General features: G+C 45.9%; 1 protein-coding gene across 1 annotated transcript in view; it reads right to left on the reverse strand.

Moving 5' to 3' along the window:
* CACNA2D4 (calcium voltage-gated channel auxiliary subunit alpha2delta 4) overlaps nucleotides 1-27,973 on the reverse strand; it is a 180,530-nt gene that overhangs the window by 79,798 nt on the left and 72,759 nt on the right. Inside the window, exons 25-26 of the mRNA XM_060280005.1 lie at nucleotides 22,985-23,112; nucleotides 13,265-13,342 (exon numbers count right to left, since the gene is read on the reverse strand). Of these exons, the coding sequence (XP_060135988.1) occupies nucleotides 13,265-13,342; nucleotides 22,985-23,112 (206 nt within the window). The remainder of the gene's footprint in view (nucleotides 1-13,264; nucleotides 13,343-22,984; nucleotides 23,113-27,973) is intronic.

The raw sequence follows: 27,973 nt of genomic DNA on the forward strand, positions 1-27,973 counted from the left end.
TATGATGATGCAGACTCTACTCCATGAAAGCTCACACAATAAAAGTCTTTAAAGTGCCACAAAACTCTTTATTTATTATTATTTTTCTAATACTTCAAAACAGGGGTAGCTAATGAATTGGGCTCCAGATGTTCTTCAACTGCAATTCCCATCATTCCAAGGGCAGATAGTAACTGTAGCGTAGCAACATCTTCAGGGCATTATGTTGTTTACCCTGCCTCCAAGACCTCCTAACCATCAACAAATCACCAGCTTAATTTACCTATGAGTTAGCCTTACTCCACATGTGCCCTCTTGACCGCTTCAATCAGTGGAATTGGAACTACTAGTGGTGCCACATAATACCCATTCTGCATTTGTAAGAACTAAATTATTTAGTGTGGTAGCATGTACACTTTGGAACTCCCTGCCTATTGATATTCAGCAGGCTCCCTCGCTGTATTCTTTTCGGCGCCTGCTAAATATATTCTTGTTTAGGCCAGATGCTTAAGAGCGCTGGTATGAATTTTAATCTCTTTTAATAGTTTAACTTTTTGTATGTTTTAAAGTATTGGGAATTTTCTTGATTTTCTTGTTTTATCTTTTTGTAAACCACTTTGAGGTTTGAGAGGTTTTTCAAACAATCAAGTGGTGTATAATTTTTATGAAAAAAATAAATTTAAGCGCAAGGCCCTTCACATAGCAGTGCTCCATTCAGAGTTACATGCCCAGAGACATCTAGCCATTCTGAACTTACTACATCATACCAGCACTAAACCTGTCATCCCCCATCCATGTGATCCTCCTTTTTAGGGGCTTGTTCACGCTGCCCTTAGGGTATGCAACTTTTACAGCTCCTTGGATCTGCATCCCCGTCAACTGGCTGGCTGTGCTCCAGAATTCTTCAGACCTACTCAAGCTGCATCCAAGCAAGATCCTGTTATGCACTGACCATATGCTGGGGGGCAAGGGATTGACACTCCTAACTCAAACTACACATACAGTAGCAAAACAGGGTGCCACATGGCCTCTGCAACAGAAACTGCAGGTTAGCCCATAAAAACCTATCCTTGCTCCTGGATGTTTAATACCTTACAAGCTCTCTTCCTACCTCTCACAACCTTAGAATGGTAAGAAATGCATATACAGACTGTGTCCACTACCCTGACCGGCTATGGACTACTGTGCAAATTATGCAAAAAATTCCTTCCAGCAGCACCTTAAAGACCAACTAAGTTTTTATTTTGGTATGAGCTTTCGTGTGCATGCACACTTCTTCAGATATGCTTTCACATCTCTCCCTTCCAGCATGCAATATTGTTCCTTTCCCCTCCCCCCCCTTTTTGGTCTCTTTCATCATCGTAATCTCTCTCTCTTGCCTCTCCATGAGCAGCTGCTCTTCAAATATTCCTTTCTCTGATCTTCTCAACCGTCACTTCTCAACTGTCATAGATGATCCCAAGCCCTCCACAGGCAGGGTCTTTTCTCTGGCCATTCTTTCTCTTGACACAAATCCAGGTCATCTGAGACGGAGAGGCACAGCGGAGCCTTCGCGCCAGATCCAAATTTAGATGCCGGTTTGGATCTAAATGAGTTAGCCTTTAAGGGTATTGAAAGCCAAGGGTGTGATGTAAATGAAAAAAACTACATGTATTTGATGAGGAATTGAAAATATGTTCCCTAATGTGAAGAACTTTGTGAAAGTAGTACAGAAACCCTACCAGGAGGGCGCTTGGCACAGGACAGCTCTACTTTGCTCTCCATTTCATTGCATGTCAGACTGTACAGACTGCTGAAGCCTTTGCCAGCAGGAATGAAGACATATAGAAGCCAGAAAGAGGAATTCAGCTGAATTTCCAAAAGGAGAAAAGTAAGGGCTGTTCACTCTCTTTCCACTCGCTGCTGCTGTCATTCCCCTATCTTCTGACCATAACTCTGTGGGGAGGGGCTATGTCCCATGTTCAATCATTGGGATTTCTAGTTAAAAGGCTCTTGGGTAACTGGTGATGGAAATTCATATTGTGGGGTTTACACTTCCCAGCTCCCACTGCCAATGAAGTCAGCAGTTTTTACATTATGCACTGGTATAGTAAGATAGCACGGGTTGGTTTTTTGAGCGGAGATGAGGAGAGGGTGTCAAAGAGGGAACAGAACTAATAATTATGCCCAGGGCTCACTTGCACAACCATGATTCACATTTCAATACAAAGCACTACAAAATTATTCCGCTATTGTAGTAATTTGTGCAGTTATTAGAATCCAGAAAGCCAGACATGCCCATCACAAAAGCAAAGGGAAAAGCTATAAACTGACTGCAAATTAGATCCACAGATCATGCAATTTCCAAGCAATGCACAAACCCCCTAGTATCCAGGTGCTTATGTAAGAACTCTACATCCATGACTTTTTGAAAATGTTAAGCGTGAATATGACCAACAGCTGTATCATGCAGATACACTAATCAGAGAAAATACATGAATTTGTTACTTTGAACCTGTTTCAGAGACATAATACAAATCTGAATATACCTAATCTCTGGATATGGTCTTCCAAGTGCTTGACAACCCTCCTGTCTTTGTACTCCCAGGCAAGCAGTGAAAACAGGTCTTCACAGACAGTGGTGTGCCATCATACATTGCTCTTGGCTTTATTCAGTGCAGGGATTTACAAGTTGTAGACACTTGGCCCTGGCACAGACCACACTTTTATCTTTAAACCAGATTAGGGCAGGACAGTCATTCAAATAGAACTCCCTCGAACTGTTGTCTGATAGCTCTTCAAGGAAAATATTCCCCTCTGTAAAGCAAGACACATGGTCACTCTATTTCTGAATACCAGAAATACTACTAATACTGCTTTTGGGGTAAGATGCTTGAGAGGGTGATGGCAGTCCAGTTGCAGACACCCTTGGAAGAAACTGATTATCTTGACCCATTTCATTTTGGGTTCAGGCTCAGTTTTGGACAGAATCGGTCTTGGTCACCCTGATAGAGGTCCTTATTCAGGAGAGGGACAGAGAGGAAGTGTGACCCTGTTGCTTCTTCTTGATTTCTCATATGCTTTTGATACTATTGAGCACAATATTCCCCTGGATAGCTGCACCGGGTTCTGCCTAACATGGGGGCGGGGGGGGCGTATGCGTGGTGGTTACCCAGATCTATGCCCTCAACCACGCCAGTAGACCAATATGTTCACAATTCCAAGAATTCATAGTTGTGTCAACTTATGCTACTGAAGTGGGCTCCCTTCACAGAGGAACTATGCACACACATGTGCACACACATTTTAATAGAGTTGGAGCCATGCATGAGTTAATACCAGTGAAAAGGAGAGGAAATTAAAAGTGAAAAGTTGAAAGCCTAGCACATGACTCTTTCTCTATCACATCTGTGAATCCTGGAGCGTGAGAGTAATTGTCTGAAATGAGTCAGACCAAAGGCACAAGGAAACAGTTGCTATAGCAACCCCCCTCGCTGCTCTAATTCTGCGTAGAATTAAAACGTTATCAAATGATTTAGGAGAAAGGGGGCAGCTCAAAATCTATGGGCACCCCTCTCAAAATGTCCTGCGGTGTTGTGAGCCTCCTCTGGACCAAAGCCACAGGCTCTTTTCCCTTCAAGCACAACAGCAGAAGTAATGCAGAGACAAACCAGCAAGGAGCGCATTGGATAGATAACTCTGAGCTCGACAGCGTCAGCTGTATGAGAGATTAAACCAACTCCTCGGCTGCAATTTCAAATCTGGAATGGGATTCAAGCCAGCAGATTAGAGATGTGGAACATTTCCTTGGGAAATCCAAAAGTATCAGCAAGGCATTTCCAGTAAAACTCTCACACTGGCACAACCCCATCCCAGATGAGCTCAAAGCACAGGAATGAGGCACAGCATAGAAACTCTAAAACAGCATACAGTGGTACTTCGGGTTAAGAACTTAATTCGTTCTGGAGGTCCGTTCTTTACCTGAAACTGTTCTTAACTTGAGGTACCACTTTAGCTAATGGGGCCTCCCGCTATCGCCACACTGCCGCTGCGCAATTTCTGTTCTCATCCTGAAGCAAAGTTCTTAACCTGAGGTACTATTTCTGGGTTAGCGGAGTCTGTAACCTGAAGCGTCTGTAACCTGAGGTACCACTGTATTACTCCTTTAAAATCAAAATGAACTCCTACTTAGGCTTATCCCTATATAGTGGGATAAACAAACCAGCATAATGAATAATTAACTTTGTGTTTAAGAGGAAATTTTTGTGAAACTTCTAATACAGTTTTTTGTATAAATATCTGTGCATAAGCTTGAACTACCACAGCTATGTAACGCCTTCACCTCTACTTTCCCAACAGTTAACTTAAATGGAGAGGGTAAAGGTAAAGGTACCCCTGACTGTTAGGTCCAGTCGCGGACGACTCTGGAGTTGCATGCTCATCTCACTTTCAGGCCGAGGAAACTGATGTTTGTCCGCAGACAGTTTTTCCGGGTCATGTGGCCAGCATGACCAAGCCGCTTCTGGCGAACCAGAGCAGCACACGGAAACGCCGTTTACCTTCCCGCCAGAGCAGTACCTATTTATCTACTTGCACTGTGACGTGCTTTCGAACTGCTAAGTTGGAGAGAACAGAAACGGTAAAGCCAAAAGGCTATTCAACATCTGGGCTTTGCTGGAATTCAGTCCTGTTGTCATGTATTTACAGTTAGTTAACCTAACTATCCCAGAAGGCTGTGTCTGCACAAATGGCTCCCAATGGTCTAATGCACAATGTAGTGAGAAGAAGGGTTGCAACAAGCCCTTTAAATTGGGACCAGTGGATTTTCTGCACTTGTGCCAAATGCACAGAACCTGCACTATGGCTTGTGAATATGAAGCAGACCTTCATATTCTTCCCTTCTGTACCTCTTTGTGCTGTGTCACAAGCTACTTTGAAACTTTGTCAGGTACTGTGCAGGGAAAAATAAGCCAGAAACTCCTCTGTGTGCATGTAGCTCAAGATTGATGAAGCGTTTGGATTTGATATCCCGCTTTATCACTACCCGAGGGAGTCTCAAAGCGGCTAACAATCTTCTTTTCCCTTCCTCCCCCACAACAAACACTCTGTGAGGTGAGTGGGGCTGAGAGACTTCAAAGAAGTGTGACTAGCCTAAGGTCACCCAGCAGCTGCATGTGGAGGAGCGGAGACACAAACCCGGTTCCCCAGATTACGAGTCTACCACTCTTAACCACTACACCACACTGGCTCCCAGTTGAAGTTGAAGTTGGCTGTCTTCAACTTATTGAGTGATTTAAAAAGACCCTTTGATGCAAACAGAGAGGTGGTTTGGGGAACAGCAAAATACAGTGCCTTAGAACTCCTTTGTATTGGGAAGGGCAGATCCATCTATGAAGTACTTTGGAGTTTTAAGCCATGGCATGCAGATCATGCTCCTATACGCAGCAGCAACCAAAATCAACTCTTTAAAGCACATGGACACATACACAAACTGGAGTTTGTTCATGTTTGGAATTATGATTAGATTCCAAGCAAATAACTCACTTGAGGAGAAGGTCACACAATAAGAGAGACATCATATATACACAGACCAGGGAGACAGCAGAACTCCCGCACAGATTCCAGCAGCTTCACTGGGACTTTAAATCTGTCAACAGCTGCGATGTAACTGCAGCAGTTTCTCCCTAGTGAAGCATAATGCCTCAGGTTATTGACTCACATGAGAGAACAGTCAGTAACGTTATCTAGAGTGGGGTTAGGAATTCCTCATATTATACCGATTTATGTTTGTCATATGTAGAGAGCTGATTTAGCCAGTGAGAGACTCTAGGCTTATACCTCTGGAGACAAAATAGCCCCAATTAAACCATAATTAATAATTATGTCTTAGTTAATGTTTGCACAGTGATCAAAAGCTGTTAGGTACATTACAGTAGCAAATAGGCTTCCTAATTCGCTGGGAAAGATATGGTTTAGACTGCAGAAGCTCCCTTCATGTGGTTTCCACCTAAAAAAGGCTACAACCTACATTGAGCTAGCAGTACAGAAAAATACTCAGTATTCAGGGACATACACAGAGGCAAAGATGACATATTTGTCTTTTATATTATGTCCAGAACATAACCAGAAGCAAATATTTGGCTGCTTATTGCTAATAAAAAATTGATATTTAATGCTCTGTCCCTTCTTGACCACCCTGAGCCTTAAGCTTCTATATATGGTTCTAGCCCACTTTTTACATGGTCCTAAGCAAGGTGTAAGATTTCTCCAGGGGTCTCTGTTCACATCCTTTGGCTTCCTTCTTCCTTCAACTCTGTGCTTTGGTTCTTACAAAGAAATGCATCTAAGGCTGCATTAGTATCATGAGTTCACATATGCTCACAATGCAACTCCCTACTTTGAATGCTACAAATACAAAACAAACTAGCAAAACATATGACCGATTGTTCAATTGACTTTTAGCAATTTTCTGAACTGTCACTATCAGCCAATACCTTTTCCTCCAGCCACCTTGCAGCGCTCACTCTCCATTCTCTCCAAAACACCTGTCTCTCCACTCAGTTCTCTCCTGAGCTCCTCACCACTCACTGCTACCTCAGACATCAGTTAAACCACTTTAAGGACACCAAGAAAATAGTTACATGAATGCCCCCAAACTACACATTGTACACCCTTAAAAGACTAAGCCATCACAGATTCACAAGCATCGAAAGGTTTTAACATGAACAGTCTTAGGTTTCCATTTTTGTTCTGAAAATTGCCCATTTGATAAGGTGGAGAGATCATTCATGGAAAACTCAATTGCCATTTGTTCAGACTGAGTGGTAAACAGTGGGTTTTCCTAGGGAAAGCAGAGAGCCTACCTACCTACCTAGTGCTATTTTTCTATAAAAATAGGTGCCAGAACTCACCATGAACACCTCCTGTGAGGGACAAGGGATATCGCGAAGTCCCTCCCCTCCTGAGTTCAAGCCCATCCCCGAGCACAGGGGAAAGCAGAGGGAGCTCCGATTCCAGTGGGGAAGCAGGAAGTCGTGTCCGAGGCTCAGGCAAGGTAGCGGAGCCAGGGTCCCAGGTGGGACAGGAAGGGGCGAATAAGGGGGGGAGACCTATCCCCCCAACTCCGGAATTACGCAGAAAGAGGAGGGGAAAGAGGATGGGTCTGCCAAAGCTTTTGTGTTGGAGAAAGACGCGCCAAAAGCCATTCGGAGGTTCTGAAACCGAATGACCACATCGCTCCGTGTAAATAGCAATGATTTCAGCACTGTAAATACGCAGCACCAATAAAAGAATAAAATGCAGAGCTACGTACTCTGAAGTAGCCTGCTCCGGCCACTGTGACAGCAACCTCCGAATCATTTTTTGGGCTACTTTGGAGTTGCCGGGATGAGTGTGTCAGAGGCGGAGAAATGGCGGCAGATCGCGGAGAAAGCCCAGCAAGACCTGCAGCAGCTGGCGCAGCAGGCGCAGGGGGAATTAAAGGCAGCTAAAGAAGAAACCAAGAAGGTCCAGGACGACCGGCTACAACTTGCGGAACAGGTGAGAGCGCTCCAGGAAAGAGAGCAGCAATTAAGGGCGGTGGCGGTAGACCTCCAAAACAAGCTGGATGCAGAGAAAAACAAGGCGGGAGGGGCACCCCAAGTCCAAGTGCTGCCAGGAAGGAGAGCCGGGACCCTAGTAAGCAAGTTCAATGGAGACCCGAGGGAATATCATGGCTTTGAGACTGAGATTGTGTATGCTCTTGAGCTGCACCATGATGAGTTCCCTGATGATGAGCACAGGGTAGCGTTTATTGTGGAGCACCTTACCGGGGCAGCCAGGGAGTGGCTAAGACCGTTAATCGCAACAAAGAATCCTTGCATGAAGAATGTCAAACTATTTCTAGAAGGTCTGAAAACGATGTATTCGTCCGATAGTCATATGGACCAGACTAAGGAGGAACTTCATAATTTACGCCAAGGAAATATGACAGTTCGCGCATATTGGGCGAAATTCACCATGCTGGTGCACAGACTGGGGTGGGAACTAGAGTCAGCCCCAATGCAAGCGGCGTTCTACTTGGGTTTGCATGAGGAGGTGAAGGACGAGCTCTCGAGAGGTCCAAAGCCCAGTACTATGGATCAGCTGAGCAAAGCGGCTCTGGCGGTGGGGGTGAGACAGGAATCCCGGTGGAGCGACAAGCAAGCAACGCGCGCAAAGCGGGCTTGGTTCCCACGGTCGCAGGAGAAGCCACTCCCCCAACAACCCTTTCAAGCCACGCCTGGGGCCAGCCAGGACCAGGAACCCATGCAAATTGATAGCGCGCGCGCGCGGGCTTTTCAAACCCCAGCGGCGACAAGACGCAGGGAGGGAAGAGGCGGGAATTGCTTTCTCTGCAACTCCCCCCAGCATCTTGTCAGAGACTGCCCACATCGCAGGGAGTGGCAAGGAAAGGCGGGAACGGTTATGCCCTCCCCCACTGATGCAGCACCACAGCAGGGAAACGGGAAAGCCTGGCTGCAGGAGACAAGGGGCAGCAGCCAGGCACAGTCAGCAGACAACAGCCCCAGCCCGCCCACCCGCACAGAGAGGAGCAGAGCCAGCCCACCCCTCCCAGAGCAGGAGTGGTTCTAGAAGTGACGCTAACGCTCCCAAATGGCTATCCCCTGACGGTCCTCGCCCTAATTGACAGTGGGGCGTCAGCGAACTTCTTCTCGAGGAATTTTGCAGAACAGCACCAGATCCAGCTTCTGCAGCTGGATTTTCCTCTGCACGTGGCAACCATTGAGGGCAGAGAGTTGCTGGGAGGGGCCATCACTCATCAAACCCCCCCCATGAGAATGACGGTGGGAAGGCACTCAGAGACACTGGCATTCAACGTCACCACCATCTCAGACCCCCCCATCGTCTTGGACATGAGCTGGCTGGCGCGCCACGACCCCTCCATCAGTTGGCACCAGAGATGCATCACGTTTGGGTCGGACTTTTGTCTGGAACATTGCATGCAGCACCAACCAGGGGAGGGGCCTCCAATAGCCACGGTGGCCACCATGCACGTCAAAGGGGGTGAGGCGATACCCAAGCCGTACTGGGACCTGCAGGAGGTCTTCAGCGAAGCGGAGTCCGACCACCTACCCCCACACAGGTCTTTTGACTGCCAGATCAACCTGGTGCCAGGGGCAACTATACCCCCAGCCAAGCTGTACGCCATGTCAGACCAGGAGCTGGAGGATCTGCGCGCTTTCATCGACAAGAACCTCAAGCGGGGGTTCATCAGAGAAAGCAAGGCAGCAGGGGGCAGCCCGGTCTTCTGGGTGGACAAGAAAGACACGCAACAGCGCCGTCTTGTGGTGGATTTTAGACGGCTGAATTCTGTGACAGAGCCAGTGGCTTTCCCCATGCCCAGAGTGGATGATCTCCTGACAGCGGCACGCAGGAGCAAGATTTTCACCAAGCTAGACCTGAGGGGGGCGTACAACTTGATCAGGATCCGGGAAGGCGATGAATGGAAAACCACGATGTTCACGCCTCTGGGCTCTTTTGAATATCTGGTGATGCCCTTCGGGTTGCAAGGGGGCTCAGCATGCTTCCAGGCCTTCATGCACCACGTCCTGGGGTCCCTCCTGTTCAAGAACTGCTTGGTCTTCCTAGATGACATCCTTATCTATTCCAATGACCCAGTGCAGCATGTGAATGACGTCAGGGAGGTGTTGCAGCGCCTGAAGGAGAACCACCTGTATGTGAAGCTGGAGAAGTGCAAGTTTCACACCAAAGAGGTGGACTTCCTGGGCTACAAGCTGTCAGACAAGGGGTTAGCGATGGACAAGGACAAGGTGCAGGCCATCCTGGACTGGCACAGCCCCAGGACGCGCAAAGATGCCCAACGACTACTAGGCTTCGCCAACTTCTACAGGAAGTTCATCAAGAACTTCTCTCGCGTTACGGCTCCCATCACTGACTGCCTGAGAGGCAAGCAGAAGTTCAGGTGGACACCAGAGGCGCAAGCAGCGTTCGAAAGTCTCAAGAGGGTGTTCGCCTCAGACCAGAACCTGTTCCACGTGGTTCAGGACGCGCCCCTTCGCGTGGAGACCGATGCTTCTGATAGAGCTCTGGGCGCCATTTTGTTGCAACTGGACGCCAACAGAGAGTGGAGACCTTGTGCCTTCTTCTCCAGGAAGCTGACCCAGCCAGAGCGCAACTACACGGTGTTTGATAGGGAACTTCTTGCGATCCACGCTGCGTTCCAGCATTGGAGACACTTCCTGGTGGGCGCCAAGCACCCCATCCAGGTGTGCACAGACCACAAGAACCTGGAGTTCTGGAGAACTGCCAGGGTGCTCAACCAGCGGCAGATACGGTGGGCAGAGTTCTTCTCGAACTTCAACTTCTCCATCCACTACATCCCGGGGGAGCAGAATGTCAGGGCGGATGCCCTCTCCCGCAAACCGGAGTACATGGAGGAGGAGGCGCCACCGGCACCCAGGCACATTTTCCCCCCGTCAGCATGGTCCTGCGGAGCAGCAGTGGTGAGTGAGACAGAACTCACAGCACTGACAGCAGCGGATGAATTTGCCAACCGCATCTTCAGAGAACTGAGAGGGGGGAGGGAGCAGGCGACAGACTTTGCAGAACGCAGTGGGCTGCTTTTCTACAAGGGTGCACTGTACCTGCCCACCACCCAGCTTAGACGTAAGGTCCTCAAGCAGATGCACGACAACCCAACGGTGGGTCATTTTGGAAGGGACAAAACCGCTCACCTGGTCATGAGACACTTCTGGTGGCCAGGGGTGCGGGAAGATGTTCGAGACTATGTACGGGGCTGTGACACCTGCCAGCGGGCAAAGGTGGTCAGAGCACCGCCAGCAGGATTGCTGGAGCCCTTAGCCACACCACACAGGCCGTGGGAAGTGGTGTCCATGGACTTCATCACAGATCTGCCTTCTTCCAGAGGCAAGACCGCAGTGTTGGTGGTGGTGGACCTTATGTCCAAGATGTGCCATTTTATACCGTGTGCCAGGGCGGTCTCCGCAGAAGAAACAGCCAAACTGTTTGTTGACCACGTCTTCAGACTGCATGGATTGCCTTTAAGAGTTATTTCGGATCGTGGCCGCCAATTTGTTTCCAGGTTCTGGCGGCGACTCATGAACCTCCTGCAGGTGGAAGTCAGCTTGTCGACGGCTAGACACCCGCAGACTAATGGACAGGCGGAGAGGGTCAACGCCATCCTGCAGCAGTACCTCAGATGCTACGTCAGCCAGAGGCAAACAGACTGGGTGGATCGCCTGCCCCTGGCAGAATTTGCCTACAATAATGCAGTGCACGTCTCCACAGGGGTGTCGCCCTTTAAGGCCAATTATGGGCGCGACCTCAGATCTTTCCCAGAGAGGGAGGGGGAGGAGGAGGAGGAGGGCCCGCAGGCTGAGGATTGGGCAGAGGAACTGGAGACGGTGCACCAGCAGCTCAGAGAACACTTGGAGAGAGCCAAGGAAGCGTACAAGAAGGGGGCAGATCGCCACAGGCGACAAGGGGAGGTCATCAGGGTGGGGGACAAGGTTTGGTTGTCCTCGGAGGGCCTTCCCATCAGAGGGAGGTGCAAAAAGCTGGCGCCCAGAAGGTTGGGCCCCTTCACGGTCACGCAACAGGTCAACTCGGTGGCCTTCAGACTGGCACTGCCAGAGGACATGAGGGTGCACCCAGTGTTTCATAGATCGCTGCTGTCGCCGTACAGGGAAAGCAGCAGGCTCAGAGGCAGCGAACAAACCCCCGAGGGAGGGGGGGAGAGGGAAGGCAGGGAGCAACTCAATGAGGCCACGGCCATCCTGGATTCAAGGAGGGGGGTGGGGGGCCTGGAGTACCTCATGGCATGGGAGGATGCTCCACCGTCCCAGAATGAATGGGTCCCAGCCACTCAGATACAGGAGGAATTCTTGGTGGAAGAATTTCACGCCCTCTTTCCCCATAGACCCAAGCCCTGGCACATGGAAAGGGAGGGGAAGGGGGAGGAAGCACGGGAGAGCAGTTCACCATGGCGCTGGGAAGCGGAGTTTGAGGAACCAGAGGACGAGGTATGGGCGTCACCGAGATCCACCCAGTCAGAGGAAGGAGCAGATTGGCAGAACATTTTTACCCCCACCAGCTCGGACGCCACGGACTTTTTGGGATTCCCGTCCTCCCAGGCGGAAGGGGGGGGCTCGCAGGACTGGGGGGAGGTGTTCACACCAACGGGCTCGGAAAGTACTGAGTTCTTAGGCTTCCAGTCGTCACCGACACCTGGGGGGGACCTGGGGAGGGGTGAAGGAGAGCTTGGGAGGGGGGTGGATGTGAGGGACAAGGGATATCGCGAAGTCCCTCCCCTCCTGAGTTCAAGCCCATCCCCGAGCACAGGGGAAAGCAGAGGGAGCTCCGATTCCAGTGGGGAAGCAGGAAGTCGTGTCCGAGGCTCAGGCAAGGTAGCGGAGCCAGGGTCCCAGGTGGGACAGGAAGGGGCGAATAAGGGGGGGAGACCCATCCCCCCAACTCCGGAATTACGCAGAAAGAGGAGGGGAAAGAGGATGGGTCTGCCAAAGCTTTTGTGTTGGAGAAAGACGCGCCAAAAGCCATTCGGAGGTTCTGAAACCGAATGACCACATCGCTCCGTGTAAATAGCAATGATTTCAGCACTGTAAATACGCAGCACCAATAAAAGAATAAAATGCAGAGCTGCGTAGCGTCGTTACTCTGAAGTAGCCTGCTCCGGCCACTGTGACACCTCCCTTGTTCTCTTACAATGGCAATGGAGCCCACCTGAGAGGTGCCAGACCTGAGTTCCAGCGAGTTTCAGCTGAAAAAAACCTCTGATTCCATCTATCTATCTACACACTGCTTGAACACAGACCTAGAAATCTCAGAGCTGTGCCTAGAAAGCGTGACATGAAAGGAAGTGTGGATGAAAAAGCAACTGAAAAAGCAAACAGGTGAGGCTTTAGAGGCTGCTTCCCAGTCCTTCTGCCACAGAACTGTACAGCTTCCCCAGGTATGCCCCTTATCGCATTTGCAGGAACTCTATAGCCCTGAAAATTAGCATACTTTTTTGGTGAGTGGGAATGTGCAGAAAAAGTGGCAAGAAACAGATAAGTTTTGCCAAACACAAAAATGATAATAACTCTGTACATTTGACTTTGTCTAAGGCCTAGTTTTAAATAGACATACTGTATTTCAGACAATAAATTCTGTGACAAGTGATGGGTCACCTACCAGTTTGCAAAAGAGACAATTTCATACTAAATGAAGTATTTTCCTATCCTTAACCTCAACCCTATGCCTCAAGTGTATTGAAACAAGTTCCTACCTGCAGCGATTGCTGTCTTCCCACCTACAGTCACAGCCACAGAAGTGCTCACAGTTACCGCCTCAGGCAGACCTCCTTCTGTCAAGACATAAATGAAGCAAATTTAGTACCTGACCCTGTATCCCTAAGGAAGAGGGTCTCAGAATTGACACTCACAAATCAAGCACAAAACTGCAGTACAGAGAAGGCTGAGGTTTAATCTACACAAACAGCACAAACCTGTGTCAAGACTCCAGGCTGCAGGTGGCGGTTCACCTGAGTGATTGCTCCTTCAAAGATTAAAAAGTCCCTGCACATGTCTAAAATGTCACAGAGACATCTCCATAACGTGTGTGTGTGTGTGTGTGTGTGTGTGTGTGTGTGTGAACTAAAAATACTTATAGGCTGACTTTCCAGGCAAGGTGGCTTGCAACAATAAAAATGGCAAAATATTGACAGTACAACCATAAAGCCATCAGATCCCTCCCAAGAAAACAGCCAATAAAAATACTGAACCAGCAAATCTAAACACTTTCCACAACAATAAAACAATAAATTAATCCAGGTGTAGAAATGGTTTTTTTCTTGAGGAAGCATTCATTCATGTTTGCCCATCCTTGTAATTTGAAATAGTACAGCCGAGATACAGCTTTATCACTTCAGCCGCTGTTTGTCTGCTGTGCATTACTGATCAAGAAATAACAAGACCTCATCACCCTTAATTAGCATAACAGGATTGCTTAATTTTCAAAAATAGGGAGCTACAATCATATCTGAATTTTTCAAACCAATAAAGATTCCAAACAGCATGTTACAGAAGGATGTGAAGAATTGGGAATGTGCTCCCATTCAGAAAGTAGCATAGAAAAGATTATCTGTGATAGCAACTAAAACCTCTTGTTTCCACATTTATATACAGTGAACTGTCAAATTGCCTATGGAAGTTTATAAGCAAAAGGCATCATGAATCGCTTGATATATTCATCCTATTTCCTGCTATGGGACCCCAAATATCCTCAGCAGGAAACTATGGACAGTGTGAACTATGTTCCTAATGAAATTTCACAGTCATAAATGCCACAGGCTTTAGCGGAGAGGGATGTCTGTAGGCCCAAGTGGTTGCTACGGACAACCATGGAATGTTCATTCAATTGGCTGCCGCTCCTAGCAAATGCAGTTAAGGCCTGTAGACTTCTGGTAGTAGCAGGTACATTCCTATGATACGCATGGCCCATGAGCAGCCCTGCCACCGAATATCCTCCATTTGAATGTCTTGCCTAGTTACAAAAAAGGACTGCTGCAATTGTGGCATGTGGCATACATGTGGGTTTGCATGCACTTCTGATTCACTCACACTACTTCCTACAGGCAAATACAAGCAAGCTGGAGGTTGTTCACATTGACATATTTCCCTGGCAGGGCTACACCCAGTAAGACAACTTAAAAAGGTCCATAGTTTCTCCTGCCACACTAACAAAATGTTAATTAGTCAAGATTTCAGTCCATTTATTCAGCGGTTAGATTAATTCAGCCTGGAAGAAAAATGTTAGTTAATATTCAGTTTATCATCAGAGCTTCAGGTGTTTTTGATATTTGAAATATGTGTGACCTACCGAAGGAGCAGATAGGATTAACTGGCCCTGTGAGGGGTGATCTGCAAGGAAGAACTGTTTTGACAGCCCTAAAGGTCATTTAATTTTGGATTAATCCAATATTTTAAAGAAATCTGTGGTCTCTCATTTGGGACAGGTGTTGCACAGCCACTTTTATCACAAAAGAAGAATACCATGCCAATGAAGCACTGGTACACCAGAAGGTAACCACCGCATTGTTGCACACCACCACAATCCCTGAGCGTTGTGAGATTGCAGGGGTTCCAGGTGCTTACCCAGGGTTCAGTTTCCTCAGAATGAGGGTCAGTGGAGACCGTGGTGTCTTTAGGATATATTATTTATTTACACATATATACAACTTGAGCCTACAATGGAGAGGCTCACAGCTTTAACATCCTAATGAGGTATTGCTCCTCCCATAGCCACAGCCTTGGATTCCAGCAGAAATCAAGCATGTCTCTTCTTCACAGGCTTCAGCCTGCAGCCTGCTTATTGCTCAGCTCACACACACCCCTCTGACATTTGTCCTTCTCACCAACTGCCAGGTGAAGAAGAGGGGCTCATCCATTTGTTCTCCGGCACAGAGCCACTTCATTTGTTACCTTAATGGCCCATACTTAGGGGGCCATCACCTTGCCAAAAAGCTGGCCTGGCTATTTAATTGATTCCTTGCTGAATCCAAGAATTAGAAGGGGACTCAGGCATAAAGCCTAACCCCCTGTGCCCCAAAATCACAATAGTATATTAGAACCTGTTCTCTCAAACAACAGAGTGGACAACCTAATACTGGACAGTACTGTTTCACATGGTGTCTCACATGCTTGAACACACCTCGCTACATAAACAATTCCCTACACATAGAAAACTATTAGGTAAAAAGTTAGGATGGAACTCCTCTCTCTGACATCTAGGTTGAAGTGCATTCAATTATGCCAGGCCCCACTTGCAGTCTGAAGTGCTACAGTCATGAAACAGGTTCACTTCCTCATCTGCTATTTGAGAGAACTAGGCTTGTGAATCAAGTGTAGGCAAACTTGTTTATATTTCTTTGTGCTTTACAACTGTTCCCTTTTCTGGGTTAACAGAAGGTCAGGATTTCTGGTCACATCACGCACAAACACATGTTTTTATTCCTTCACAGTATATTGCCTTCCTGAATGTTGTGCCCCAACGTAAGGGTTTTCCTTTCTCTTTCCCCACAGTTCCAGAACTTGTCATTTGCTTTTTATTCTTGGCTCCATCACCAGTGCCCAATGTGTCCTGAACATGACTTTGCAGCTTCATTCATTTTTAGCCTCAAGTATTTGTGCAGATTGAAACAAACAACAAAAAACCTACAACGACCCTGAAATTAAGTTGATTTGTGGAAGGGCATTGCACAGACCTAAGGGAGCACTTGTTCAATTCAAGGACTCTCCTTCTGGATAGCATTCATATGCCTCAACCATTATCCTTGTGGCATTGAAAAATCCTCCCTCTCACACTCATACACTTCTGTGTGTTTTGGGGACAGACAAAGGACACCAAAACCCTCCAGCAGAATTCCACATGACTTCCTGCAGAGTTATACGTATAGATACAGCACAAACCCTAAGGAAATGAGAGCTTTTAGTTCACTTGCTGGACACAGCACTAATTCCAACTTCTGACCTTACCTTTTGCATGTTACAGCTCCAGGGGAAATGATCTAATAAGAATAGCATGACATTCTCCCTCCCCACAGGCATATGCATTCTAATATCATGTTCATTACCACATGGAGCAGGAGACGAATGTACTCCCCTGCAACCTCAAAAACCAGCTTGCCCCTGACACACAGTCTGGAAACAGTTTGAAGTGGTTTGAAGGAGTCCACAGATGTCTATGTGACATCTGAAGGCAGCCCTGTTTTCGGAAGCTTTTAATTTTTGTTGTTTTTCCTGTATTTTTGTTGGAAGCCACCCAAAGTGGCTGGGACAACCCAGTCAGATGGGTGGGATATAAGAAATAAATTATTAGTAGCATTAGTATTAGTATTATTAGTGTTCATACATGTTTCTTTTATCCCAGTGCAAATTCTAATCAAGCATGCCCTGCAGGTTGAACTGAAAAAACATAAAAAGCCCTGCAAAATTTGTTTACCAAGGTGAAATTTGGATATGCTACACACCCGCTTCTGCCCACAACTTCCTCTTGCTTCTCATCAGCCCACTCCCACATGGGTTTAATTTCTACTTCTAGTTATTAACATTAAAAGGTGTCCTATGCACTTATTTCCACATCATCTGGGGAGGCATTTGCATAAATTGGTTTGCGTTTGTTTTTTATATACACCATCACAAATTATTGTTCCAAAACAGTGCTTTGTATAGGGTTGGGAGATCCTGTGGTCAATATTATGAAATGGGCCCAGAGACTAGTCATACCTATACTGATTTTAAGTTCTGCTAAAGAATGAGTGTGTGAGAAAGACTTTGGACAGCCCCAAATACGGTATCTGTCACCCAAGGTCAAAGCACACCTGCATGAGTTCACTAAACATGCAGTTTCTGGTTTGTGTATAAAGTAGGGTCAGTATCACTAAATGAAGCACATAGTGAAGCTACTCCATCTCCCACCCCACCTTACTTACTAACTGTAATTTAGGGTGGGGAACCTATTTCAGCCTGAGGGCCACATGCCAGTGGTGGGCAAGAGTAAGAGGCAAAAGAGCTAGGAGAAACCAATGTAAATTTTATGTCTGCAATGTAAGTTAATTTCAATACACACTCACACACCTTTCTATATCCTCCATCCAGACAGGCCAGAGATATTATAAGGATTCAAGGGCACATTCCAGTTGGCAAAAAACAGGGGGCAATGAAAGGTGCAGCCCAGGAAGAGGGGGTTCAAACAAGAGCCAGACAGAGATGTCACAAGGATTGCATTTGGCCCCGCCTCAGGTCTGAGGTTCCCCAACCCTGTCCTAACTTACCTCAGAAGCGAGCCAGCTGATGAAAAGTGTTCGAGTAGCAAAGTATGGGGAAGTGGGCAGATTTTGTTCCCCTTCTCCATTATATCCAGCAATTAATGATGAGCTCTTCAACTCTGCTTTATAGTGAAACCAGCAAGCACATAAATATATCTGGTTTGTCCCTCAATTCCACTACAGAAAATGTGAGCAGAGCCTCTGTCATTTATTGTCATTTCAAGGAAATAAAAGATGTTACCCTGAAGTACTTTTTCTGTGGCAAAATTTAAGCTAAAAACTAAGTAGGTTTGAGGTAGCAGCAATGCTGAAAACAGATACAGGTACCAGGTGCTGTGGGAATTTTAACGATGCTGTGGCATCACCTGAGATCTTATAAGGGCTTTGAGAATGTCAGGAAGTAAGAAAACATGAGGTCAGCAACTGCTAAAGCAGGGGGTGAAGAACCTATGTTGGACTTCAATTCCCATAAGCCCCAGGCAGCATAACTAATAGTCAGGGATGATGGGGGTTGTGGTCTAACAACATCTTGAGGCCCACAGTTTAGCCACTTTAAAGGCTCAAGAGCCACAAAAGCCAAAGCAAGGCTTCTGGTGGCCAGATAATAAGGCTTCCTGTAAAGAGTGAAGGTAAGTGTGGATAAGCCCTTAGGGAAGGGAACAGATGAAACTGCAGAGATAAAAGGCATAGAAGTTGAAGGAAAAATGGAGATAGGAGGCCTAAGTGCAAACATTGTTCATGAGGAAACCTTCATTTCCAGGTCCTGGTCCCTTGCAAAAGAGCTACCCAAAATAACACATTAGAACAAGGGAGCATTAATTTTTGGAGGTGTTTGTATCATACGGAATGTGTGGTGGGAAGAAAAGGGCCTCCTCCCATTCTGGTTATATATTCCTTCTCTTAAAGCATAGCTGGGGTAAATAGAGTTGGCAAATGTTTAATTTAAAATTACTTTTTAACCCAGGAAAATCTTCTCAAAATTATGATCAGAGGCTAGAAGAGCCTGGCAGATCAAGGGTGGAGCTTGAGAGGAACTGGGCTGGGTCAACAGGAAATATTTAAAAAACAAGCAAACCTTTACTTGGCCTGCTATTGTTTATTAGCATTTCTACCCCAAGGTTTCCAGAGCAGAGCTTTACTAATTGCAGCAGTTCTATCAAGGATAGCTGACAAATCCAGGAAGCGCAAAGGGGAAAACAAGGAAGGAGGGAAGGGCTGAGCTTCTTTATCTCCATTCCACTCACCACCACATTCACATCCTGGTTCACATTCTTTTCCCCAGTCTTGTTTTCTTTGCTCGGCTGCTGTCTTCTCTACCCACCCACCCTCCCACTACAATGCCAAAAAAAGCTATGCAGCTAAAGCATTGTGCATTGTGATGACAGTGCCTGAATGCAGAAGAGGGCTGAGCAAAAGTACATAGTGGTTTCCAGACCACAGAGATTCCCCCCATTCTTTTGTGGTAGTTGTCATTGCTGTTCACTGACATCATTTATTCCTCCCCGCCCTCCACAGAATTGATTCCATGTGAACACTTTCTGAAACTTTACTTTGCACTGAAACAGTGAATCCTGAAGTCAGAAAAAGCATTGGCTGATGAACATGCCCCTCCAACTGCAGGTGTTTTCATTCAGTGATAACCAGACCCAGAAGTAGAAAGGGAAGAGGAGAGGCTTTCTACTCTACTGGCAACTTCCTATGTATAACCTTGGGGTGAACACATGTCAAATTGGTAACTGGCATGCGTAGTTCCTCTTCACAAAGCTAAGATTCCCCCCTTGCATCCTTCCATTACATTAGTGTAATTTTGACACACCTGCTGTGTGATTAATGAAAGCATATGGCACAAATTTCCCTCAGAGCTCTTTTGCACTGGGCTAATTCTGGCTGCCTTAAAGTACCCTTCTGTATGTCATTTTTCATGGTGAACGAATCCTGCATCACTATACCACTGCGGCAAAAGGGCGAGATTCAGTGATGACCAACACAGCCTTCATTTAGCAAGTGAGATGAAATGTACACCACCCAGCTTGTGAGCAAAATAATGAAAGCCCCATTTTCATCAAAACAAAATAATAGCCTCATCTCATCTCTGCAACATGCTGACAGCTATTCAAATTATTGCAATGATTAATAGGTCTGACCACCTGTCTGCCATGCATACAAGTGTTCTCATGGGGGTAGGATAGTGCTTACTGCCCCCATCTTTTTGGTGTCCAACCTTCATGAGTTCCAAGGGTCTCTCTGCTCTGAGGTCTCAGTACATATAACAGAACATTCATCAACATCCTAAGCGCAATATGCTCTTCCTTGTTTTTGTTGCAGGTTGCACGGTTGAAACCTACAAATGTAGATCCCTTTGCTGTGGCAGGACTTTAGAATATATGGAGATTAAGGGGCAGCAACAAGTCAGTTTCCCATCAACAAGACGGTGCTAGAGATGCATGAGCTGCAAAAAGAACTCAATCCTTATGGCAGATTAATGTACACAAAGCACTCCACTGCCGCCACCTTCCCTGCCCATCCCTGGACCCATAAACTTTACAGGAGAAGTGGGGTGGAAACTGATGTGAACATTGTCATTTGCCCATGAGGGGTGTCTGGAAGTGTAGTTCTAGTCCAGGCATTCCCAAACTCGGCCCTCCAGATTACAATTCCCATCATCCCTGACCACTGGCCCTGTTAGCTAAGGATGATGGAGTTGTAGTCCCAAAACATCTGGAGGGCTGAGTTTGGGGGTGCCTGTTCTAGTCCCTTGTCTGTGTGACAAATGGATGCTTGGAGTGTCCATGCTACCACCTCTGCCACTGTTGCCTGTCCTTCCGCCCAGGTAAGGTTTGTGCTGGGCTTGGGCAGGAAAAGATGTCAGTGCTGGAGGAGGAGAAGGGTGTTTCAGGGTTGGGTCATGCAATCCTAATCTGCTAGTGGGCGACATCAAGCGGGGCCTTGCCCTGCCTGACCTACTTATGAGGAAGCAAACAATGGTGTTCAATTTTGTAAACACCCTAATTCAAGTCCACACAACATCCTCTGTTTGCACAAGGCTATAAATCCTTACAAATACCTAAATTCCAGCTTTGCCTTTAAGTTATCCCCTTTTGCCCCTCTCTTTGAGATGCTTTCAATTGCCCCAAGACAATAGCATCCTGAAGGCATTCAAATAATGAACGGGGGGGGGGGGCTTTATGCAGCCCTGTCAGGAGCCACGTCTGCTCCTGCACCCTGAGCCTGACAAGACTGGAACCACAAGGATGCAACACACTCTGAAAGACAGACGTTGGTACTCATACGTTTTGGCTCCCAAATGCCAAAACCCTGGAAGTAAGTGTTCGAGTTTTCGAACATTTTTCAGAAGTCAAACATCTGACAGGGCTTCCGCTTGAGTGCAGGAAGCTACTGCAGCCAATTGGAAGCCACACCTTGGTTTTCGAACGTTTCAGAAGTCGAACAGACTTCCAGAACAGATCCTGTTCGAGAACCAAAGTACGACTGTACATGCCAAAATGCCATCACCAGAGGCACGGTACCCTTCAGCAACCCAAGGCCTTCTCCCTCTTAGTCCTACTCAGTAGGGGGTAGGCACTAAAATATGCTCTGGATCAGGGGTTCCCAACAAAATTTTCTCGAGGACCCCTCATCGAGCCGCTATTGTGACAAGGACCCCCATTAATTCCTAATCCTAAAATTAAAAAGTGAGAGCCAAATTAAGAGTCTTTTTATATTTTATATTTTTACGTTTTTTACAGTTACAACAGAGTACTCCATCAGTATACAGTTAGTTTTAATTTTCACTTCTTAATGAGATGAACCACTTTTTAACCAACGGTCCATTTTTAACTACGCGAACTGTAGCTTCCGCGAAAAACAACGCTTTGTTTACAAACACTACTGTTTTGCAAAGAGGCAGCACGCGCCAGGGAGGAGGGAGGGGAATGGAGAAGACAGGGTACCTGCGCAGTAGCGCACAAATGAAGCCGACGCGTGCAAAGCATCTTGGGGAGGTGAGCGTTAGTAGAATGCGCGCGCTGCCTCTTTGCAAAACAGTAGTGTTTGTAAAGGCATCTAATGGCATACAGCAGAACTACTGCCTCTATCTAATTCTAGTTTTGCGCTAGACTCTGCTCATGCAGGAAGCGGCCAAAACAAAAAATCTGTTATCATACGAAATATATTTAATATATTTTTTTTCTAATAGCGTCTTGCGGACCCCTCTGGCATAGCTCGCGGACCCCTGGGGGTCTGCGGACCACCTGTTGGGAACCACTGCTCTGGATAAAGGACCTTCTGAGCTCCAGACAGAGGTGGGGCATGATAGTTACTGATGCAATAGCTCTGTGAAGACGTTTCCCTTGCTGAACCCAATTGAGGCCTTCTTCTTCAGAACCTGCTCCTACCACTCAGAACCGACTGGACCACTCCCTGGTTTGTCCCACACTCCTTGCTCAGAGCCTGAGACTCCTTGCTCGGTCAGTATCTGTTCCTGCTGCTTCCCATGCCACTCAGAATTTCACAGCTAGAAGTATCCCTGCATTTGATTTATGCAGATTCCTTTGAAGGTCTGCATAGAGTTAGTGCACTTTTCCCCAAAACTCTCTGGTTATATGAATTGGACCAAACAGACATATAATTGTATGTATGTAGACCCTGTGTACGCTTTCAGATAAACATATGAGTTGGGTGTGGGGCTTACCACTGTGGTACCCATCGCAGGTTCAGTATACACCGGTGAAAAGTTTTTAAAAGCCATTTAGGATTTTTTACTCATTCCTTAGCATCATTAACAGAGGAAAGAAAAAATTCAGAAAAGATTTGTGGGCCTTTCCTGTGCTTTATGGCCATCTCAGCAGTTACTTTAAAACAACATTTCAAGTTCCAGGTCTTCCAGGTGACCACAAAAAAGAAAGCTAAAACTGAATATTTATATACACTATTAACTTTGGATCCAACCTTATGTGCTTTAGGAGTAAATCCCATTGGTAACAATGGCCAATTAAAAGATTTTAAATGGCTACAAAAACAAAAGGACTATGCCTCCAGTGTGTGCTTGCTGTTTTTCTGCTGGTGGGCTGAAGCGAGGGTTGAAAATATCCTAATTTTCTACTCATTCACTTGAGCTAAGAAGCTGCCTACTGACTGATTCAGCTTCAATTGTATTACAACACATGAATTACGTAGAGTTACCTGAAGGGTCTTCAAAAGGAATGCTATAAATGAAGCTTCCTGGGGGATGTTCAGCTGCTCGCCGGTACCAAAGTGGGAAGTGGTCCATGGTGAAGATGCTCTCCTTATCTTCACGGGTCAAGAACTTCCTGGAAGAAGAAAAGCAAAGCATCTCTTTTTTTCCTCATCTGAAAGGCCTACTATTGTACTTCAGAATGTTATTCAAAGCATTATGAACACATTTTTAAAAATAAATTTTATCTAGTTCTCATCTTCCACAGCCCATTAAACTGCATCAAATGCAGCTGTTTTTAACCAAATAAAAACCAGCAGGCCAGCAGCACAAGTGAGAAGGCTGGCAGAGCAAGCAAGCAATCAAGAGGTCAGGCAGGTGACACAAGTGGGCCTTCCTATGTCCTCCCTGTCATTGCTGCTGCTGCCGCCACCACCCACCCAGCTGCCAACTTGCTTGTTTGTTTGCTTGCATGCATGCACAACAGGGCCAAGGAAGCCCAGGGTCCAAATAAGTGAGTGAGTGAGTGAGTGGCTGGGGTTGAGGGTTGGCAAGGGAATAGGTGGGGTTAGTGAGCAATGCAGACAAGAGCAGCAGCCGTGTGTGTGTCCTTCCTTTGATAAGTGGGGTCAAACAAACGGCAACAGTGAACAAAGTGAACTAAACTTCTGTATCAGTCTTCAACAACTCCACATTCCAGATAGTACTGAAGGAAGACAGAATGTGAATTGTCATGTGCTGTTTCAGAGCCCTTCCTCCTTTAATTTAGTGACAAAATGTTTTTACTCTTACAGTTTTTGGAATCAATGCTACCCACAACTGGTATCACCAAGGAAACAGAGGAACCATGCACTAAAGGCAAAACACAGGAGTCAAAATGACCCTGCAAAAGGTTGTTAAAAGTTATTAGTTACTTGTTATACCTACAGGTGAGCTTAGCCTAGGACCTGTCCTCTTCATTTTGTGCAAGCAATAGAAATTACAAAACGTCTAATTTAGGCCCATTCATTTTAATTGATAATAGACAAATCACTCACATCCTTTACATTACCACAAATTGCATTGAGGTCAATAGAATTCTACAGATTTAAACACCATTTACAAACCTGAAGGAGGGGAGGGGTTGTTGTTTTTGAAATAAAGCAAAACTATTTACCGGTATTCCCCCCCCCCCATTCCTATTATTTTGTGCAAAACTCACCAATCCAACCTTTAGCGTCACTGAGACCCCAACTGCATCTGCCAGAGTTTGCAAGCAACCCCCACTTCAGCAAGTGACCAGATTTAATGGCAACTTTCAGTCAATATCTTTGGGAAATGTGTTGTTAAAGGTTGCTCTCAACACTTCCAGGACACAGTGTCACTGGCCTCCTTCAAAATAATCAATGTAGTCCTCAGATTTTATTATCTGCTTCAATGCTGAACTACCAATGTGAGAAACAAGGTTGCCTTATGCACAGCCTGTGTAATAAATTTACCAATACTGTACTCCCCAATACTTTGTGCCATGTGAGAACATAACGGTGGGTGAATTACTAGCACCTTTCAAACGAAGATCCCCAATGAGACTGTATATGCCTTCCAAACTCACTAACTGGAATATAATTCTGGTTGTGCTGCCAGTGGCGGAGCTTCATGCTCCGGCACCGGGGGGCGGAAAACAGGCAGGGGCGGGGCTGGTGCACGTCCTGGGAGCATGGGGTGCCGCCTGTGGGGGCGTGGCATCCAGTGCGGGTGGGGGGGCAGCCACGATGGCACCCTGCCAGGATCGCGCTGCCAGGAGGAGTGCGCTCCCCCCCTCCTCTTCCTCCACCAGTGTGTGCTGCAATGGGCACAACAGGGTCAGAAGAACTACATATACCCAGTTCATTCACCCAAATCTCAGCAATACATGCCCGGTTGGCTCCCTCATCCTTGATCAAACCATGAACATAGTTTTATTATGCACCAACCTGGCATTAAGTAACAGCACCACCTGGTCAAATGGCTTAGCAAGAGAGCAACCAGATAGAGGGCCATAAGAGGAGATGGCCTGCAAACATCCATATCCTCTTCTTCACATATGACTTGCCCTCTACCCAGTGCTGTATCTCCCACTGACCATAATCACAGGGATACAGGGGAACCCTTATTATATTTTCCTCTATTATGTTCACTCAAACATCCTGCATGCTTCCATTTTTCTTATTCTGTTGGCTGATCTCCCCGCCTCTTTTAATTCTCAACTTGTTTTTTAAATATCCTACATACGGGTTCTAATTCACAGGGTTAGCTGACGACTCTGTTCAGTGGAGCCACTTCCCTACAAACCTTTACATATGGTAAGAGGCCCATTGCTGTCCTCTCCCTTCAGCTGTTCCTTGGGTCCATTTGACTAACATGAGGTGTGATATTGCAGATGATGAACTGAAACAGGGATTTCCACTTCTACGGTTTAGTCTCTCAAAGGGTAATGGACCCAGCTCAGTGGTAGAGCATCGGCTCTGTGGGCACAAGGTCCCAGGTTCAATCCCTGGCATCTCCAGGTAGATGTGGGAATGTCCTCTGACTGGAAACCCTGCCAGTCAGTACTGAGCTAGATGGACCAATCATCTGACTCAGTATAAGGCAGCTCCCTATGTTCCTAATGCTTTTGCCCTATGCACAGTTACCTGGGAATAAGCCTCCTTTGAACAACATGTGGTTATTTCTGGGTAAACATGCATAGGATTGTCCCATTAGCCTTTAATGCTACACTAGCTCCTATTCATTTTCTGTTACTGTTTGCACCACACTGCCTCCCCTTCCACCAGAAACAGCATGCCTAATGAGTCACTGCAACTACGGTATAACAGCAGCAGCTACAGGGTGAAACAAACCACATCGACGATGTATGTCATGTCTTGCTTTAAAGGACCCTGAAGCATTTTTTAATAAAAAAAAAACCAAACAAACTGTATACTGTACAAGTGTGACTTTATCACCCATTACAGAACCACTGCAGAAAGGGACAGAGCTATTCTTTTATAGCTCACAGCTACACTATGCAAACACTTTAGGACATAAAATATATTGTGCCTACCTGGGGAGATTTAGAGAGGGACACATTAAGCTCTCAAGCAGGTCTTTGGCTGTGTAAAAAGGTCTATTTCCACATTTCCCCCATAAAGAGCCCTCTGCTATTTTAAAAGCACACAAAGCAATCAAGAAAGGAGATCAGAACAAAATGTCCAAAACATTTTGCTTCAGTAAAATGCTGGTATATGAACACATAACAGAAACTCTTTTATCAAATACTGAGTTGCAAAAGCTGTTAGGTATCCAGGATACTAATGTTTATTATATGCATTGAACTTCCAATTATCTGTACCTCCGGCTGTCTGAGGGTTCCTTCAGATGACCTATTTATTGAGCATTCATCCTGATTTGCTTGCACAAAGCTTACACAAAGGTTAAACTATGTCCAGTCTTTATTGAGCATTTGTTATGAGGTGGTCATATGACAATTAGCATTCAATTTGAATTCATTCTGATTTGTATCCATTGTCATTCTATATATTTCCATTAGTATTTCATTTATCCCACACACGTCAGTGCATTTTTCCCATTGCAAAAAAGTAATTTTATTAAAAAGTAGATTTGTTGCACCATTGCATCAGAGCACTTTAATTGCACAAACCTAAATCTCCAGTATGCACTTAAATCTCTCTTACAAAATACTGGCAGTGATTTGTATGTTTGTAAATCCTTGAAAAGATAATGACTTAAATGCTAAGCATGTATATTTGAGGATGGCATTCTATATTTAGGACACAATGGAAAAGGTCCTGTCTCTGACAGCCAACCCACCTAGCTTCTGAAAGTAGGGAACCCTGAGAAGGGCTTCAACTCTAATCAGGAAACAGTATTTCATGGAAGAGGTCTTTCTCATCGCCTGTTACCAGATCCTTTAAAAAATAATAATATGGCGATGCCAAAGAATAAACCTGGGACTTTCTGAATGCAAAGTGTGTGTTCTATTACTGAGTTTTGATCTGATACTCTGATCCCAGGCCTTTTAGGAGTACACACACCCACACCCACACCAAGATTGGATGGCCTACATGGACCATCATCTCGGTTTCAGATGGTGCAATTAACTCAGGCTTGACAAGTACATTGATTATTGCACCAACTTGGGAGCCTTAGAAGAACATGCTTAATAGGACAAAACTAATACAGTTTCAGTCTTGCAGTTCACAGTACCAAGCACCTGATATTTCTTTGAGTGTAACCTGTTTCCAGAACGAACAGAAATCGGACATTAATGATTCTGTAATACTCACTCTGTTTTTCCATGCGGGATCAGATTATACAATGGATCCTTAGTAAACATCACATTAGCAAATATCTTACTAGGTAGTGTGGGGCACATTAAACCTTGGCCCAAAGGAGGTGGTAGTGCCTCGCTGTGACTCATGTGCAATGTATTTTAAAGATAAAATTGCTTACATGTGCTGGGCCCTTGACTCCACTATTAGATGAGTCCCAAGAGGCGTCCACAACTACATGAAACCACTGAGTGGGATTATCCAGAATTTTCCAGTATGATAGCTATTTCTGTCTGAGGACCATAAACATAGCAAATTTTCCTAATCCAAAAAACCAAACAGCATGTAGGCAGTTGTACACACTGGGATGCAATGTGGTGCAGGGCAGGTTGAAATTTGGGTAGAGTATGCTGCATGTGGGATACACATGGGATGCACATAAGTTTACACATTATTAGATGTGGTCCGTTGTTCTCTGCCTACTGCTAGTGCAGTAATTCTTATTTCTGCATTTAGATTGTGCCCATCCAGCAACAGCCCAAGGAAGCGAATTAGACTAAAAGTAAAGCCTTTTTGCAAAATAGTAAACCTAGCAAAAATAAAATAAAATAAAATAAAACCAACCACTGGATATATCTCATGTGGTACTAGGCCTCAGTATACCAGAATCTAAGCCCCTTGGGCTGAAAGTCCAGATTGCAATATTTT

This window comes from Zootoca vivipara, chromosome 10 (assembly GCF_963506605.1).
Source record: "Zootoca vivipara chromosome 10, rZooViv1.1, whole genome shotgun sequence".
Lineage (NCBI taxonomy): Eukaryota > Metazoa > Chordata > Lepidosauria > Squamata > Lacertidae > Zootoca > Zootoca vivipara.